Consider the following 19,593-nt stretch of genomic DNA (forward strand, 5'->3'; position numbering starts at 1 on the left):
ATTTACATATTACGTAAAGCTTCCAGAGCGTGGGAGACTATTTATACCATGTTTCGGTCGTCTTGCTCAGTGATGGATACATGATACAAAATCCAATTTTGTCGTTTTATTCACCACCTTTTATGTAATTAATTTCATTGATTATATGAATAATTCCATCACAAAATTATGTTTGCATGACTTGGTACAGCATGCAATGGTTTCTACCCTAACAATCCACAAGGGACCGATTGGCAGGTATAATTGATATGTTGTAGTAGTGCACCCAGACTTGAATAAAATACACAATGGGGTAGTCGTGTTAATGATTAACATACGTTTATCAGCTATGGTTTAAACAGAAGTACGCATTTTCTAACCCTAACTGTTGAAACTATTTATGATGATGCTAACTAAATGTTATTAGTTTCTTCTGTAATATTTGATACTATATACCTTTCGGATTTATTCTTGACTGGATCACGTGACCAATGCTTTCATTCCCAATCTTTTTCATCTTGTGTAACAATAGTGCTTTGATACACTGAAAAGCAATGATGTGAGAGAAAAGATGTATAACAATAATATTATACTCGATTCAGAAGACGCAGTAATGTGATTTAACCAAGGAAATAAACTCAGAACTTATAAACTTATAAATGTTATGAAAAAACAGTCCAAATTTCGACTCGGACGTCTTCCTATAATGTTACAGATATATCCGAGATATCCGTGCCGATTTATTGTTTCAAGCTTGTTTGCTATGGCATGGGTGTTATTCTCTAAGTATAAGAGACAAGTTTTATACATTATACTAATGAATACTTACTGTTGCAAACTCTTTGTGTTATGATGAGACATATGTGTTTTCCACTTTATATTAGAGTAAGTAAAATATTCCTGTAGATACGAGAGCTGATGAGTTATATGTACACTTTAATCATCAAGCATTAATCTTAATCATTTTAATAAATACTAATTATTAGCTCTTTTATGTTATAATAAAGTAACTGATACAGCTTCAAAGTGTCTCCATTATCATTAGCCATTGTAGTGGAGTTTGTGATATTTGATTGTATTTTTTTGTATACTCAACAACATAAAAGAAACGAACAATTAGATAATACAATTAATAGTATATGGTGTTGGGAAATTTGTACAGAATGTAGGCACCTCTTGCACGAATCCCTGCACGGATTCTCCTATGCATTGAATTCATGAAAACATTTATTCGCCTTGAGGAAATTTGTTCCATTTTTGTCTTAATGCTGCGATCAACTTGTTAGTTGTATGGTTCGAGGTTTCCTAATACGCCTGTCCAGCTCCTCCCACATATGCTAAATGGGACACATGTCGGGGCTATATGGGGGCCATTCCAGAGGCTGAACGTTGTTTGTCGTGAAAAAATCATTGTCTTGTTGTCTTAGAAGTGGAAGGACATGTGTTTCGAGGATCTGGTCACTGTTTCGAACGGCGTTGAAGTTTGGATCCAGGACCACTAAGGGGGATTTTACTCCATAGGAGATGCCTCCCCAAACTATTCAATAAAAGGCACCATTAATCTAGTAATTCTGTGACAGAAGCTCCACCGAATCTATCGCGATCAACCACGCATGTGTCAACGAAACGATCACCGCGTCCTCTATATACCATTTTTCTTCCGTCTGAGCAATACAGACAGAATTCAGACTCGTCGGTGAAAATCACACGCCCCCACCGACGCATCCTACTCCTATTCTGGCGCCTCCAGTCTAGACGCAAGTGCCGCCACCGTGGTGTCAGAGGTGGCCCGACATAAGGTCGGCGCGCAATGGTTCTCTCAGCACGAAACGCGGTTCCTGGCAGAGTGCTAATGGGTCTGCCATGAGAATCTAAGGTGTACTGCAGGGGAAATTTCGTTTCTTTCATTTTTTGTTGAGTATGATACTGATGTGTGACACTAAAATATAATTATATTGTGTTGTATTGTATTTAAACTCCAATAATGCCGACCGACGTGAGAAATGTGATGAATATGGACCGTTCAATGTCTAGGAAACTAGATGGCTAATGAAGGTTTAGCGCGTACTTCACAAGACCGATGGAGTCATGGAGGTCACATACTTCTCTCTCTCTCTAGCTGAAGATAAGGTTTTTATAATCTCTGGTCAACAAGTTAATAAAAAAACAGGACCAATAATTCAGTTATTTTGAAAGTTCACGGCAAGAAATAGCAAGTTTTTAACATTTTGTATATCAAACGAAAATATTTATTACTCGCCTCACTTTGGCATTTTACAGTACACTTTTATTGGATTAGACTTTGCGTAATGACATTTATTAACTGTTGTAAAATCATATATAATATCTTCATTGCCTCCTACATAAATGATGCCTCCATACAAAATAATTTTACAATCTTCTGAGCAGTATCTTTGGAAGAAGATAATCAAGATATTAAAACATGAAAATCAGGCACAGTTGTTATATAATGTACATTTCAAAACATTACACACATAGGCTTAAAATCATATTTGCTTTATTGAAAACGCTGGCTCATATAAGCATATTTACAATAACAATTTGTTTTATTTCTCAACAGGACGTCAGTATCTAATAATAACAACAAATTCTGAGGTTAGTTGTTATTCCTCTGGACAGTAGGATTTCAGTACACCCCACACAAATAACTTTTCATAGACTTTGAAGAAATATCACAAAATGAACGGCATTTAGGTACGTTTCAACTAAAAGCCACCAAAATGAGCATATTTAAGGAGGGATAAGACAACACATGTAATTAGGAAGTAGCGTAGATAAAAAACAGTCAAATCCCTAAATATTAAGAGAAAATTTATGCTGCTTCGAAAGCTACATTTTAACAATTCATGTCAAAATGGCGTTACTGTATTCGAGCCATGCTTGTTCGGGTAGTTGCACAATAAATTAGCTAGTTACTCTATATATATATGTCACATTGGTATGACACAACATAATTATGGAGATTCCTCTGTTTAAATATGACAGTCGTGTATCTTTTTGTAACGTAAAAGCATGACAACCTAACACCAGATTTTAGTGACTTCTATAATCATATCAGAATATAATACTATCATAAAAAACAAATCTCCGTTACATAGTTACATAGTACATTGCTTAATTTGTAGAGACAGCACATGATACATCTTTCTACTATAGTTCACATGTGTGTCTCCTGGGAATACGATAGTGCACCTTTTGCTGGCTGTTTACAATTATATACTAATTTCCATTTTCCAACGGGAAATCTGTACTAAATGCATGAATATAAGGTCATGTGACTGCAAGGATATTTTGAATTACATAAAAAAAACAATATTTAAGCGGCAACAGGAGACCTAAATACGAGGAATTACAAGTGTATGATATAAATACACATTATAATGATTATGGTGTATATAAAAATTCTGGTTATATATTCATATCAACAATAAAGCCATATAGTTGGTACCAACGGGGTCCAATGACATGGATAGACTTGTGAATGCATATCATTTCACAAAAAATGTTTTCCAATACCGTTGTTATTTAAATTTATGTAATACGTATTCAATAGACCTGCAATTCATTTAAAAAGTGTACAACATTAATAACATCATTGCATACTATTTCACCGTATACCAAACGTTCGATAGTGTTCAACAATTCGAACACGCTGTACAGTCACCATTCATCTCTGTCGTGTCGTTAGGTGACTTGTTTTCACACAAGTGATCCGGCATAAAAGGGATGTACTTGAAACCTTTCCATCCTCGAAGAAATTTGGGGACCAAAGGGTCATAAACATCAAGTCCCTCCAGGTATCCCATTTCTTCATTTGTTTTTGTGTGAGGATCGTCTCCTTTCATAGCCTTATGTTCCCATGCAGCTAAGCCCCTTTCCTCGCGAGTACCTGGAAATACAATCATTTTGCAGAAAAGGGGGTTAGGTAAGTTATTCAAAATGTGTGAAATAAACACATCATATTCGATTGTGTTATCAGCATGGTCTTCAGTGTGAAGAAACCAGATCTTACTGTCATCATTTTATTACGACATGGTATCAGTGACTTTTAATGTGAAAATCAAGGTCAGTTTTGGAAACCGACATGTAATTCCAATAGGTAGGTATTATGTCAGTATACATCCGGTTATACCTGGTACAGTGTTGTCCAGGAGACAGGCCGTCACAGCTCCAGTCAGATTTGCATTCCCCATTAACATAATGAGTAGTTGGTCCAAGCTGGCATTTCCTGAATAATAACATCAACGCAATAGTACAAGTGGAGGAACAGGGAAATATCCATACTAATTCAGAAATTCAGTCTTTAAGTAGAAAGTTAGTAGGAAATCATATGAAATGGAAACGACTAATCCAACGAACATTTGGTGTTAACATTCTAACAGCCTCAATTACAACTCCGTTACCACAAAAGTGTACAGAACACGTCCACAAGAAAAAGGCTTACCTGTATCGATCCCGGAAGAGTTCTTCTCTACCCAGTAGGGAACCATTAACCCGAGTATCAGAGAGATTCCAATGATTGCGAGATTCCGGTTGGACGTGAGACTGACGTGTTGTAGATTGGAAAGTACAACTCCTGTAAACATCCCGATCATGGTCAGCACTGTCCCTCCTAACACTGGATACGGGATCATTATAAAAAATGCGCAGAATTTTCCTAGTGTTCCAAACAGCATGTATAAAATACCGACTACCATAAACACACGCCTGCTGGCTACCTGTACAGTTATATAACAAACTATTTTTATACATTTATCCTGTGCATTTCACGCTAATACTGCAACAAAACGAAATAGTTTATCCCTATCATTTTAACAGTTAGCAGATCAGATTTGTTATTTACAGCAAACTTTGTTGATCAATACAATTTTCTGTTTACTCTAAAGAGACCAGTCATTGATGGTAATAAATCACAATTGTGCATACCTTTGTGAGACCTATGATCCCAATATTGCCACCATAAGTGGAGGTGGCATGGCCACATCCTACTGTTCCAGAAAGGAAAGAGCAAAAACCTTCCACTGCAATGCCTCTGTTTACAGCGTGCGTCGGAGGTGTGGGTACCCGGCATGTGCGTGCGCATGCGTAGTAATCACCAATCGAGTCAAGGATAGAAATCAGCGTTGCGATGAGAAAACCAATAAATGCGCTACCACTGAATGATGGCGGGCCGAACTGGCCTGTAAAATTGTTTAAAATAATTTTCTGAAACTAACATCTTTTATTAAAATCATATTCTGACTGATTTAGGCATTGACACGTAATAGGTAAGATAAAACAGACTTTAAGTCAAAAAGATCGCTGCTTTTGTTATGTATTGACCGTATACTGGATGCATGTAAACAAAAACATGTAATATTTGATATTTTTCAACTGTCACCTAGAGACCATATTCATTAAACATGACACATTTTTACTAATTTGCTGTTTAGCTGCAGTATATACGGGCGAAATATACATAAGGTAATAAATATAGTGAATGCAATTGACAGGTATGGCAACGTTGTTTATCTACCTGGGTAAGGGAAATATATCCAGCTTGCGTTCTGTATGACACCTGACATGACATCTGTCCTTGCAAAATAGTCAGTAGCCTTTGGATCATTGGAAAACACACCACAAACTGTAAGTATGGCACTCACAGCCCATCCAAACAAAAGTGCTATCAGAATCTGTTCAGGATAAAATAGGCAATACCAACATGTCATAAAATCTGAAATCCAAACAGATGAACAAAACTAGGACGAACAAAGACAACTCGAAATAGTTGGTAGGATACCTTTATAATACAAACTATATCACTTACTGCTGCTGTTTGATGAAACTGTGAACGTATAATGTGAAACCCTTTTGATCTGGTCCAAAATGGCAGCGGCACCTTCCATTGTCCCAGGTAAAGCGATAGAATCAGAGATACAGCACATGTCCTGCAAGTAATAAAAAGCAGTCTTAAAAATATATCATGGTGAGATGTCGCATGTCATTGTAGATAGTAAAGCCTCGGTAATCTAGTCACAACTAGTTCAGTTGTCCCGAATTCAATTGTTGTCCCTATATCACGTCTAGCTTCGACAGTCATCACTAATCTCGATATTATGCTGTTGCCCATATCCAGTCTCTGTTACTACTGTTGCCTATATCCAGTCTCTGTTACTACTGTTGCCAATACCCAGTCTCTGTTACTGCTATTACCAATATCCAGTCACTGTTACTACTGTTACCAATATCCAGTCACTGTTACCACTGTTGCCAATACCCAGTCTCTGTTACCACTGTTGCCAATACCCAGTCTCTGTTACTACTGTTACCAATATCCAGTCACTATTACTACTGTTGCCAATACCCAGTCTCTGTTACTACTGTTACCAATATCCAGTCACTGTTACTACTGTTACCAATATCCAGTCACTGTTACTACTGTTGCCAATACCCAGTCTCTGTTACTACTGTTACCAATATCCAGTCACTGTTACCACTGTTGCCAATACCCAGTCTCTGTTACTACTGTTACCAATATCCAGTCACTGTTACCACTGTTGCCAATACCCAGTCACTGTTACCACTGTTGCCAATACCCAGTCTCTGTTACCACTGTTGCCAATACCCAGTCTCTGTTACCACTGTTGCCAATACCCAGTCTCTGTTACTACTGTTACCAATATCCAGTCACTGTTACCACTGTTGCCAATACCCAGTCACTGTTACCACTGTTGCCAATACCCAGTCTCTGTTACTACTGTTACCAATATCCAGTCACTGTTACTACTGTTGCCAATATCCAGTTATTGTTACTATTGTTGGCCATATCCAGACTTTGTCGCTACTGTTGCCTCTATCCCGTTCCTGTTGTTCCTGTTGTCCCTATCCCGTCTGTATCGTTCCTGTTGTCTGTATACATACTGTATATTGCCCTATCCAGTAACCACATGTTCCGTCCTTTCACCACTCAATTTATTGTTTATTGTTGTGAGACAACAAGATCAGAAGTGACGATCTAGTCATTTCTGACCTTATTATCCAATTATCCAGTCATCATTTCTATAACTGTCTCACTATCTAGTCACCACTAATCTTACTGTCTCACTAATCTTATTGTCTCACTATCTAGTCACCACTGATCTTACTGTTTCACTATCTAGTCACCACTGATCTTACTGTATCACTATCTAGTCACCACTGATCAAACTGTCTCACTATCCAGTCACCACTGATCTTACTGTTTCACTATCCAGTCACCACTGATCTTACTGTCTCACTATCCAGTCATCACTGATCTTACTGTCTCACTATCCAGTCACCACTAATCTTACTGTCTCACTATCTAATCTTACTGTCTCACTATCCAGTCACCACTGATCTTACTGTCTCACTATCTAGTCACCACTGATCTTACTGTCTCACTATCTAGTCACCACTGATCTTATTGTCTCACTATCTAGTCACCACTGAGATCTTACTGTCTCACTATCTAGTCACCACTGATCTTACTGTCTCACTATCTAGTCACCACTAATCTTACTGTCTCACTATCCAGTCACCACTAATCTTACTGTCTCACTACCTAGTCACCACTGATCTTACTGTCTCACTATCTAGTCACCACTGATCTTACTGTCTCACTATCCAGTCACCACTGATCTTATTGTCTCACTATCTAGTCACCACTAATCTTACTTTCTCACTATCCAGTCACCACTAATCTTACTGTTTCACTATCCAGTCACCACTGATCTTATTGTCTCACTATCTAGTCACCACTGATCTTACTGTCTCACTATCTAGTCACCACTGATCTTACTGTCTCACTATCTAGTCACCACTGATCTTATTGTCTCACTATCTAGTCACCACTGATCTTACTGTCTCACTATCCAGTCACCACTTATCTTACTGTCTCACTATCCAGTCACCACTAATCTTACTGTCTCACTATCGCCTTTGCCTTCGTAGCGCCCTGTTAAGCCAATGACTTTTTGGACAAATGGAACTTGTTTCTGTACAAACAATTGTACTTGATGGATTATCGAGGCTTTATTATATTCTATAAAGGATATGTTTCTCTCCTTATTTTTATATAATGTTTACTAAACAATGTTTCTACTGTTTATATTATAATCAATCTTAAATTTGGCCTTTCACGACAAAATCATGATCAATGTAATAAATTTACCACTGAATAATGGTTCAATGAAAAAGTATTGCGGAGATTATTTCGCCAATGAATAAGAGAAATGTAACAAACATATCTCAAACTATAGCTGAGTACATGTACTCTATGAGGTAAGATACTCTGTACCTGAAGGTAAATCTGGTCAAATTCTGATATCGATATTCCTGCAAGTAAGACATGTTTAGTGAAGAATTATATTGTTTTGGGTAAATTGCCTGTTGCTGCAGGTCTGATAGTAATACTGATACGTTGAATATATTACCTACCGCATCACTCCACTTCTAGACATCAGCAAAGAACCTATAGAGATAAAACTCATCACAAGATTCGCAAGAAATAAAGCTTCGATATTATAACACGGAATCATTGGAGCAAAGCCAAGCATGACTTCTACAAACAAATAACAAGATTGTGTCAGTTTTAACTTCCATTATTTTACAGAGTATATCATATTAAAATTCTTATGTGTTGATAGGTACAAGAATACAACAATTTTCACCTTCAGTAAGTAAAAAAAATGTCTTAGTTATACAAAAGAAGACTGTTATTATCATGGTGGAATGTTATAGAAATTGATATTTCTTGATTTCAACCTGTCGTGTCAGTTATAGTTTTATTGGTATTGATCTATATTTATATTTATCAGATAAAAAGAAATTAGTCTGAACAGAACGTGTTTGACTTACATGAGTCCCATTCCCCAGTGGACGGAGACGAATTTTGTGACCGTTTTAAACATGTACAGTCCAACCAATAAAATTGCAGGAACTATAGTAACAGGCCCGATGAAACGAAGTAAGGTGCCTACGAGTCCTGTGGCACCAATTAAGCTGTGGATGGATATAAAGTGTAAGTATAACATCAGCTGTAGAGATAGAGTGATATAAAGTGTAAGATACACACATGATAATTAGTGATAAAGTGACAATAATACACATTTTGTAAGTTATGGTAGATATAAATAATATAACGTTTTCCAAAAAACTTTAGGTCACACCGTCAAAATCTGAATCCTTGAAAAAATATTTCATTTTGAAAGATATCAAAAGTAAGTTTGTAAGATATAAAGAGTAAGTATAACACACAGTTTGTAAGTTATGGTAGATATAAAGTGTAAGTATAACACACAGTTTGTAAGTTATGGTAGATATAAAGTGTAAGTATAACACAGTTTGTAAGTTATGGTAGATATAAAGTGTAAGTATAACACAGTTTGTAAGTTATGGTAGATATAAAGTGTAAGTATAACACACAGTTTGTAAGTTATGGTAGATATAAAGTGTAAGTATAACACAGTTTGTAAGTTATGGTAGATATAAAGTGTAAGTATAACACACAGTTTGTAAGTTATGGTAGATATAAAGTGTAAGTATAACACACAGTTTGTAAGTTATGGTAGATATATAGTGTAAGTATAACACACAGTTTGTAAGTTATGGTAGATATAAAGTGTAAGTATAACACAGTTTGTAAGTTATGGTAGATATAAAGTGTAAGTATGACACACAGTTTGTAAGTTATGGTAGATATAAAGTGTAAGTATAACACACAGTTTGTAAGTTATGGTAGATATAAAGTGTAAGTATAACACACAGTTTGTAAGTTATGGTAGATATAAAGTGTAAGTATAACACACAGTTTGTAAGTTATGGTAGATATAAAGTGTAAGTATAACACACAGTTTGTAAGTTATGGTAGATATAAAGTGTAAGTATAACACACAGTTTGTAAGTTATGGTAGATATAAAGTGTAAGTATAACACAGTTTGTAAGTTATGGTAGATATAAAGTGTAAGTATAACACACAGTTTGTAAGTTATGGTAGATATAAAGTGTAAGTATAACACACAGTTTGTAAGTTATGGTAGATATAAAGTGTAAGTATAACACACAGCTTGTAAGTTATGGTAGATATAAAGTGTAAGTATAACACAGTTTGTAAGTTATGGTAGATATAAAGTGTAAGTATAACACACAGTTTGTAAGTTATGGTAGATATAAAGTGTAAGTATAACACACAGTTTGTAAGTTATGGTAGATATAAAGTGTAAGTATAACACATCCCGTTTGTAAGTGATGGTAGATATAAAGTGTAAGTATAACACACAGTTTGTAAGTTATGGTAGATATAAAGTGTAAGTATAACACACAGTTTGTAAGTTATGGTAGATATAAAGTGTAAGTATAACACACAGTTTGTAAGTTATGGTAGATATAAAGTGTAAGTATAACACACAGTTTGTAAGTTATGGTAGATATAAAGTGTAAGTATAACACACAGTTTGTAAGTTATGGTAGATATAAAGTGTAAGTATAACACAGTTTGTAAGTTATGGTAGATATAAAGTGTAAGTATGACACACAGTTTGTAAGTTATGGTAGATATCAAGTGTAAGTACAACACACAGTTTGTAAGTTATGGTAGATATATAGTGTAAGTATAACATACCGTTTGTAAGTGATGGTAGATATAAAGTGTAAGTATGACATACAGTTTGTAAGTTATGGTAGATATAAAGTGTAAGTATAACACACAGTTTGTAAGTTATGGTAGATATAAAGTGTAAGTATAACATACCGTTTGTAAGTTATGGTAGATATAAAGTGTAAGTATAACACAGTTTGTAAGTTATGGTAGATATAAAGTGTAAGTATAACACACAGTTTGTAAGTTATGGTAGATATAAAGTGTAAGTATAACACACAGTTTGTAAGTTATGGTAGATATAAAGTGTAAGTATAACACACAGTTTGTAAGTTATGGTAGATATAAAGTGTAAGTATAACACATCCCGTTTGTAAGTTATGGTAGATATAAAGTGTAAGTATAACACACAGTTTGTAAGTTATGGTAGATATAAAGTGTAAGTATAACACACAGTTTGTAAGTTATGGTAGATATAAAGTGTAAGTATAACACACAGTTTGTAAGTTATGGTAGATATAAAGTGTAAGTATAACACACAGCTTGTAAGTTATGGTAGATATAAAGTGTAAGTATAACACACAGTTTGTAAGTTATGGTATATATATAGTGTAAGTATAAAACACAGTTTGTAAGTTATGGTAGATACAACAGTTTGTAAGTTATGGTAGATATAAAGTGTAAGTATAACACACAGTTTGTAAGTTATGGTAGATATAAAGTGTAAGTATAGCACAAGTTTGTAAGTTATGGTAGATATAAAGTGTAAGTATAACACAGTTTGTAAGTTATGGTAGATATAAACACACAGTTTGTAAGTTATGGTTATGGTAGATATAAAGTGTAAGTATAACACACAGTTTGTAAGTTATGGTAGATATAAAGTGTAAGTATAACACACAGTTTGTAAGTTATGGTAGATATAAAGTGTAAGTATAACATACAGTTTGTAAGTTATGGTAGATATAAAGTGTAAGTATAACACACAGTTTGTAAGTTATGGTAGATATAAAGTGTAAGTATAACACACAGTTTGTAAGTTATGGTAGATATAAAGTGTAAGTATAACATACCGTTTGTAAGTTATGGTAGATGAATTCCTGGCTGACATGCTGGGTCGTGCCGATTTTCATAGACGACAGAACTTGTGAACTATTTAAGTGAAAGGATGTGTTGTCTGTGTCGAAATCGAAATAGTGGACACTGTTGTTGTTTGTAGGTCCTGCAATTAAGTAAATTTGTTATTTTTATGTGAAGTTACAATAAAGGTGTTAGGAAAATCAGAATTTAGCTCATTACTTCAGGTAATTAAATATACTTTGAATGTTTAATCAGTTAAAATGAAGGTCTAATAAGAGTTTGTATTTTGAATTTTGAGATGCACGTTACTACTGGGTAATGCATACCAGTTGTGAAGGCCGCCTTACAGCGACCAGGGTTGATTTCCTGTAACGCCACCAGTGGCACAATGTACTCGTACGAACCGCCTTGGAACATCGGCAATCTAGGATTGTAACATATAACTATGTTTATTGATTCCAGACAGATATTTGGTATAATATGTTTTTTATCGTTATTTTTTTAGTACTGTAAAAAATTTACGCAAGGCTTGTTCTTCACACTGTTGTAATTCAGATAGATTTATGGTATTATTTGCTTTGGGGATGGGCCTTAAACAGCTTACAAAAATATCTATATTGTTTATAAGAATTGCTGTCACATGCGAGATCAAGATTTTTATTTCTACATGTATTAGTAGTCATGGTTTAAATATCTATTTTGTATGTAACGCTAACCTCGGAATGAAAATAGGATTTGATGAATTTTCATGTTGTTTGAAAATGCAAGAGACATCCTGACTGTGCGGTTTACCGACGACATGTTGTTTATTATAACCAATTGGCCGATCGACAGCTTTTGATTGACTTACTGGGTCCTGGCAATATGCGTCAAATGAAAAAGACAGTTTTTACTCCTTCAATAGCGGAAAGGGCTGTAATTCACAGATACAAATTTAGTATTTTGAATTCCCTATTGATTGGTATATATATTGAATAAATGCAGTGATTTGCCATGTTAACCTTATTTGAAAAGGAAAACCTCATAAATATTCGACTGAAAACGGGTATATCCCCAAATTTTTCCGCTGACTGGGGAAAACATGGCCACTAATTTTAACTGTATCATCGTCTCTTGTTTGGAAGGACGCTCGTTGAAAGTATGACCCAGACACGAAACCGTTTGCTTTTAGTTTTTTCTTCAACGACACGTTAGAAGTATAATTAAGTCCGATATCATTGGGAATGACGTTCAATGCTGACGACACTTTGTTTGTCGGAGATGGTAAGAGTAGCCTCCCTTTATTTTCGGTAGGTGTGGTTATCTTTGCGTTGTCGATCGGCCAATTAATAAATCATTATAGTACCTGTGTAACATCCTGGGAAATCTACATCTGTCGGATTACAGGACAACAACATGCGCTTTAGTGACACGTCAGCTTTATACTCGGGATGCATGTGAAAAGTCAGGCTATGAGAGAAGTCCCATTAGCGCGGTATTACAAAAAAGATTCACAGGTGAATAGAGCCTATCATAACAGCTGTTTCGTCTTTTTTAAAGATTCTAGTACTCGTAAGTGAGGCTAGGATCCTGAATTAATAACATCCAAGTTATAATCGATTGAGTGACTAAGAAGATTGTCATAAAATAACAATTGTGAATTCATACTTAGAATTATAGACTGCCTCAAAATTCAAGAAATTTCATTTATTTCAAAATTGGATGATTTCATCGGAACGTCTAAGATAACTGTATGTTTAATGAAAATGTCCAAAATCACGACAATGGACAAGATTTATGTTACAAGATGATGTTTGTCTTTCAATGATTAACGCCCTGTCAACAGCTATGTTCATTTTAGGACGAGACAAACACTTACGCCGTAAACAATACACGCGTGGACACAGAACAGATCCTATTGACTTCGGAATAGCTTTGATTGTGGTAGAAACAGGCCACAGAAGCTCGTGATCATTTTATTTAGAGTGTCTTTACCTCTCGTTATGAAAATGTTTTTAAAAAGTTACAAAAACGTGTGTATGTTGTAACATTGAAAAATTACTAACTCGAGTGAAATAGATATCGTAAACTACAAGCACTCCTTGTGTAAACTCTATTCATCATTCATTTGCTATGAACGAAAAGCTGCTGGTTTTCATCAGTTAATTCTGCCGTATTACATACCACTGGGTAAGATTATCTGTAGTGTCAGTTTTAGTCATTAACACAAGGTTTTCATTCTACCAAACAAACATTTGTAGGCCTGTCAGTTCCTGGCTACCACACGTAAACTGTGTTTATTTGTTAGACGGAGTAATGTGATAGGTACAAGAATGAAACATAACACGCACACAGTTCAGCACCCTACCGGAGGACAGATCGGTCGGTCGGTAGCTAGGTTAGTCGTTCCCACATGAGGTTACCTGTTTTAATCCCCTTCATGTTCTTCATGCATACAGACAAGAAACTTTGTAAATTTATATCATTTTTTTGTTTGGTGTTGTTTCATTCGAGTCTACAACAATGTATTACAAAAAAAAATTTTTTTTTGTTTATCTCTAGAATTCAACAATCAACGCTAACAATCTTATTAATCGTTACGTTTTAACTCTGTGGAGCCGACAAGGGACATGTATTGCTTCAGCAAGAATAAGCATGCTTCAATATATGTGCATATATGCAACAGGATATACTATGTACTATATACAAGTATAATAAGATAATCGTTCGCTATGCAGCCTGTACAAGGCATTGGGAATAAATTTAGTAAACACACCTATGTATGGACAGCCGACTTGTTTACGGTGAATTTGAGCTGTTTTATGTTTAAGTCTACACTGAAGCTGTGCAGCGGATTATTTAATGATAATTCTACAAGGTTCTACCGGTGTTTATATATATATCATACATAAACTCTATATCTCCTTATTTATTTACTGATCAATAACGAATTTTTACCTGTGAAAAAACAAAACTACAGATACACAGTTTCTAATTTATCAATACCTTAGAATAATTAGCGGAAATCAAACAAAACACTTCTGATTAAAACAAATTACTGATACTCAAAATACATACACAAACTCACTGAGGATAGGCAAACCTGTCCCCAAAACAGCTGATAGGGGAAAGACATGTATATAACTGACTCCCGAGCAACACAAGAACACTGATAGGAGAAAGACATGTATATAACTGACTCCCGAGCAACACATGCACACTGATAGGAGAAAGACATGTATATAATGACTCCCGAGCAACACAAGAACACTAATAGGAGAAAGACATACATATAATTGACTCCCGAGCAACACATGCACACTGATAGGAGAAAGACATGTATATAACTGACTCCCGAGCAACACAAGAACACTGATAGGAGAAAGACACATATAACTGACTCCCGAGCAACACAAGAACACTGATAGAAGAAAGACATGTATATAACTGACTCCCGAGCAACACAAGAACACTGATAGGAGAAAGACATGTATATAACTGACTCCCGAGCAACACAAGAACACTGATAGGAGAAAGACACATATAACTGACTCCCGAGCAACACAAGAACACTGATAGGAGAAAGACATGTATATAACTGACTCCCGAGCAACACATGCACACTGATAGGAGAAAGACATGTATATAATGACTCCCGAGCAACACAAGAACACTAATAGGTGAAAGACATACATATAATTGACTCCCGAGCAACACATGCACACTGATAGGAGAAAGACATGTATATAATGACTCCCGAGCAACACAAGAACACTGATAGGAGAAAGACATGGATATAATTGACTCCCGAGCAACACATGCACACTTATTGGAGAACTACATGTATATAACTGACTCCCGAGCAACACAAGAACACTGATAGGAGAAAGACATGTATATAACTGACTCCCGAGCAACACAAGAACACTGGTAGAAGAAAGACATGTATATAACTGACTCCCGAGCAACACAAGAACACTGATAGGAGAAAGACATGTATATAACTGACTTCCGAGCAACACAAGAACTCTGATAGGAGAAAGACATGTATATAACTGACTTCCGAGCAACACAAGTACACTGATAGGAGAAAGACATGTATATAACTGACTCCCGAGCAACACAAGTACACTGATAGGAGAAAGACACATATAACTGACTCCCGAGCAACACAAGAACTCTGATAGGAGAAAGATATGTATATAACTGACTTCCGAGGAACACAAGAACACTGATAGGAGAAAGACATGTATATAACTGACTCCCGAGCAACACAAGAACTCTGATAGGAGAAAGACATGTATATAACTGACTCCCGAGCAACACAAGAACACTGATAGGAGAAAGACATGGATATAACTGACTCCCGAGCAACACATGCACACTGATAGGAGAAAGACATGTATATAATGACTCCCGAACAACACAAGAACACTGATAGGAGAAAGACATGTATATAACTGACTTCCGAGCAACACAAGAACACTGATAGGAGAAAGACATGCATATAACTGACTCCCGAGCAACACAAGAACACTGATAGGAGAAAGACACATATAACTGACTCCCGAGCAACACAAGAACACTGATAGGAGAAAGACATGTATATAACTGACTCCCGAACAACACAAGAACACCGATAGGAGAAAGTCATGTATATAACTGACTCCCGAGCAACACAAGAACACTGATAGGAGAAAGACATGTATATAACTGACTCCCGAACAACACAAGAACACTGATAGGAGAAAGACATGTATATAACTGACTCCCGAACAACACAAGAACACTGATAGGAGAAAGACATGTATATAACTGACTCCCGAGCAACACATGCACACTGATAGGAGAAAGACATGCATATAACTGACTCACGAGGAACACAAGAACACTGATAGGAGAAAGACATGCATATAACTGACTCCCGAGCAACACATGCACACTGATAGGAGAAAGACACATATAACTGACTCCCGAACAACACAAGAACACTGATAGGAGAAAGACATGTATATAACTGACTCCCGAACAACACAAGAACACTGATAGGAGAAAGACATGTATATAACTGACTCCCAGCAACACATGCACACTGATAGGAGAAAGACACATATAACTGACTCACGAGGAACACAAGAACACTGATAGGAGAAAGACATGCATATAACTGACTCCCGAGCAACACAAGAACACTGATAGGGGAAAGACATGCATATAAGTGACTCCCAAGCAACACAAGAAAACCGATAGGAGAAAGGTGTGTACCTGTCTCCATAACAACACATGACCATTGCTAATAAATAAGTTTACCTGACTCCAAAACAACACAAAAACACTGATAGGAGAAAGACATGCATATAAGTGACTCCCAAGCAACACAAGAAAACCGATAGGAGAAAGGTGTGTACCTGTCTCCATAACAACACATGACCATTGCTAATAAATAAGTTTACCTGACTCCAAAACAACACAAGAACACTGATAGGAGAAAGACATGCATATAAGTGACTCCCAAGCAACACAAGAAAACCGATAGGAGAAAGGTGTGTACCTGTCTCCATAACAACACATGACCATTGCTAATAAATAAGTTTACCTGACTCCAAAACAGCACATAAAGAAGGTGGTGAAACCGTTCATGAACATGGTGGAGCCCAGAAGGTTGGTGCGGAGGATGGCGTCATGTTCGCCACACACGACTTGTGACACAAGCAGTGTCAGGGCCAGCTGATTGGCGAATGACAGCAGACCTTGCTGAAACGACAAAACAAAATGATACCAATACTGAAAGGCCTTACGATTGTTTGTATAAATTTATTTGTTTCGAGTTAAGTAAAAAAAAAAAAAAATAATACGCATTTCACATGAAAAATGGTGATTTCTATATACAACCGTTTCCTGATTTTGCCATGTCACCGCAAACTGATGTTCATACAAAGGCAACTGACTCAAATAATGAATCCAACTATTTTGTAAGCGAATTTAATATGGTAATTTATGATAGAAAATCTGAGTTTCAAAAATTAGAATTAGGTCTTTAGCATTACTGAGGAATCTAAGACGAACGAAATAACTGTATGATATAGTTTACATTCATTATTTGGTTCTGCTGTATTTAATTGTTTTTCAAAGTTGGTATGCAATCGTGTGTATTTTGTACATTCTTTGAACAAGTGATATCACAGACAAATTACAGTTAAAAAGACTAATAAAGGTAACGATTTTGACTCGCCAAACAAGTTTTAAAAAAGCATTGTCGGTATTTTCTTTGTTGTTGAATGTTAAAGAAAGATGATTTAAGAGAAAAGTTATAGCAATGTGACTTTACACGTAATACCATCTGAGAAACAGTAAAGACAATGGAATTTGGACTTCAATATCAATTATCTATATGTTGTCTTACGGATAACAGGGGCGAAGCAAGCCCAGCAGAAATGTGTAAGCCCAGGCGAGGGGTCTGAATTTCATGCTTTCAAAGATGTTTTGAATCGTTTTCTGAGACAGTTTTTTTTATTTATTTAACAACAAACTTCAACCCCTGATATTTATTTTCAACCTTACTTTTGTAATTTTGTCCGATATACTCTATGCACGGATTTTTTATGTGTAATCCCGGGCTTTTTCTTTCTATGGAAGCTACGACCCTGGATAATCTATTTTAGAAATATGATTTAGTCACGACGAGTATTTCTGTTTTATATTAATTTGTTTCCGATGCATCTTGCTGCCATTTCTATATGGTTTCCTCTTTCTTACGATATATGTTGATCTTGTTTTGTTTAGAAATATGTAATTATATTACAGTTCAACCAAGATATATATTTTGTAATCATAACTTTGGTATTAAACATGAAGCGGCCTTGGTTGATAGTACGTACCTGGAAAGCAAAGATGATAGTTAGATGCAATGGTGGATTATCGCTGATCTTGTACACAAGAGGAGGCAATTGTTTCACCAGAGAGTTGTTGCTGTCAGTTTGCAAACTGTCCTCAGTTGTTGTGTTGTCCCCGTCTTCATCCTCCGTCAGATATTGACTGCCCGTGTTACTCATAGCTACCTGTCCAAGTACGTCGTTATATTTAGAAGGACAACTTATGGTTTCCGATGCATCAGACATTCCGATTTTCCAATGAAATAGTACTTTAAAATAACAGTGTTTTATTAGACACACCCGTTTCTACTACAGCTCTGTGATATAAACGGCGAATAGTTTACGTTGTTATGATAGTTACAATGATCCGTATTGTGTCCGATCTCTGACTACGGTAAGAAGCACATGCGCACAGAAATGCTGACAGGACCACATGTTACTATAAAAAGAGGTATTGTTAGACTGCTTTTGGTGTACATGAACAATGCGGGCTAGAATTTTCATCATCTACATGAAAGCAGAAAGTCCTTCAATTGTTATGAAGCAGAACACCTAGTTCAACAGACGGATAGTAAATATATTGATGTGACTGATATAAACTTATACAGGGCTAGTGATGTAAAGTAAAAACAGGATGGCTGTTGTACACCGTTACAAAGTGATTGTTTACAGTTTGACCGCTGCATAATGTAGACAGGGCGACTGTTGTATAATGTATACAGGGTGTCTGTTGTATATTGTATACAGGGTGTCTGTTGTATACTGTATGCAGGGTGACTGTTGTATACAGGGTGACTGTTGTATACTGTAGACAGGGCGACTGTTGTATACTGTATACAGGGTGACTGTTGTATACTGTATACAGGGCGACTGTTGTATACTGTATACAGGGCGACTGTTGTATACTGTATACAGGGTGACGGTTGTATACTGTATACAGGGTGACTGTTGTATACAGGTTGACTGTTGTATACTGTATACAGGGTGACTGTTGTATACAGGGTGACTGTTGTATACTGTATACAGGGTGACTGGTGTATACTGTATACAGGATGACTGTTGTGTAC

General features: G+C 36.1%; 1 protein-coding gene across 1 annotated transcript; it reads right to left on the reverse strand.

Moving 5' to 3' along the window:
* Positions 1-3,635: 3,635 nt before the first annotated feature.
* LOC132545000 (solute carrier family 23 member 1-like) lies at positions 3,636-18,772 on the reverse strand. The gene is made up of 11 exons (XM_060208664.1): positions 18,533-18,772; positions 17,251-17,408; positions 12,002-12,099; positions 11,669-11,817; positions 8,857-9,035; positions 5,807-5,927; positions 5,516-5,672; positions 4,927-5,180; positions 4,445-4,718; positions 4,133-4,228; positions 3,636-3,889 (listed from the first exon to the last, which is right to left on the reverse strand). The coding sequence occupies exons 1-11, from the start codon at positions 18,770-18,772 to the stop codon at positions 3,636-3,638; spliced, it is 1,980 nt and encodes a 659-aa protein (XP_060064647.1).
* Positions 18,773-19,593: the final 821 nt, after the last annotated feature.

The sequence above is a fragment of the Ylistrum balloti genome, unplaced genomic scaffold (genome assembly GCF_031769215.1).
Source record: "Ylistrum balloti isolate Yb309-2 unplaced genomic scaffold, AGI_CSIRO_Ybal_v1 Utg369818, whole genome shotgun sequence".
NCBI lineage: Eukaryota > Metazoa > Mollusca > Bivalvia > Pectinida > Pectinidae > Ylistrum > Ylistrum balloti.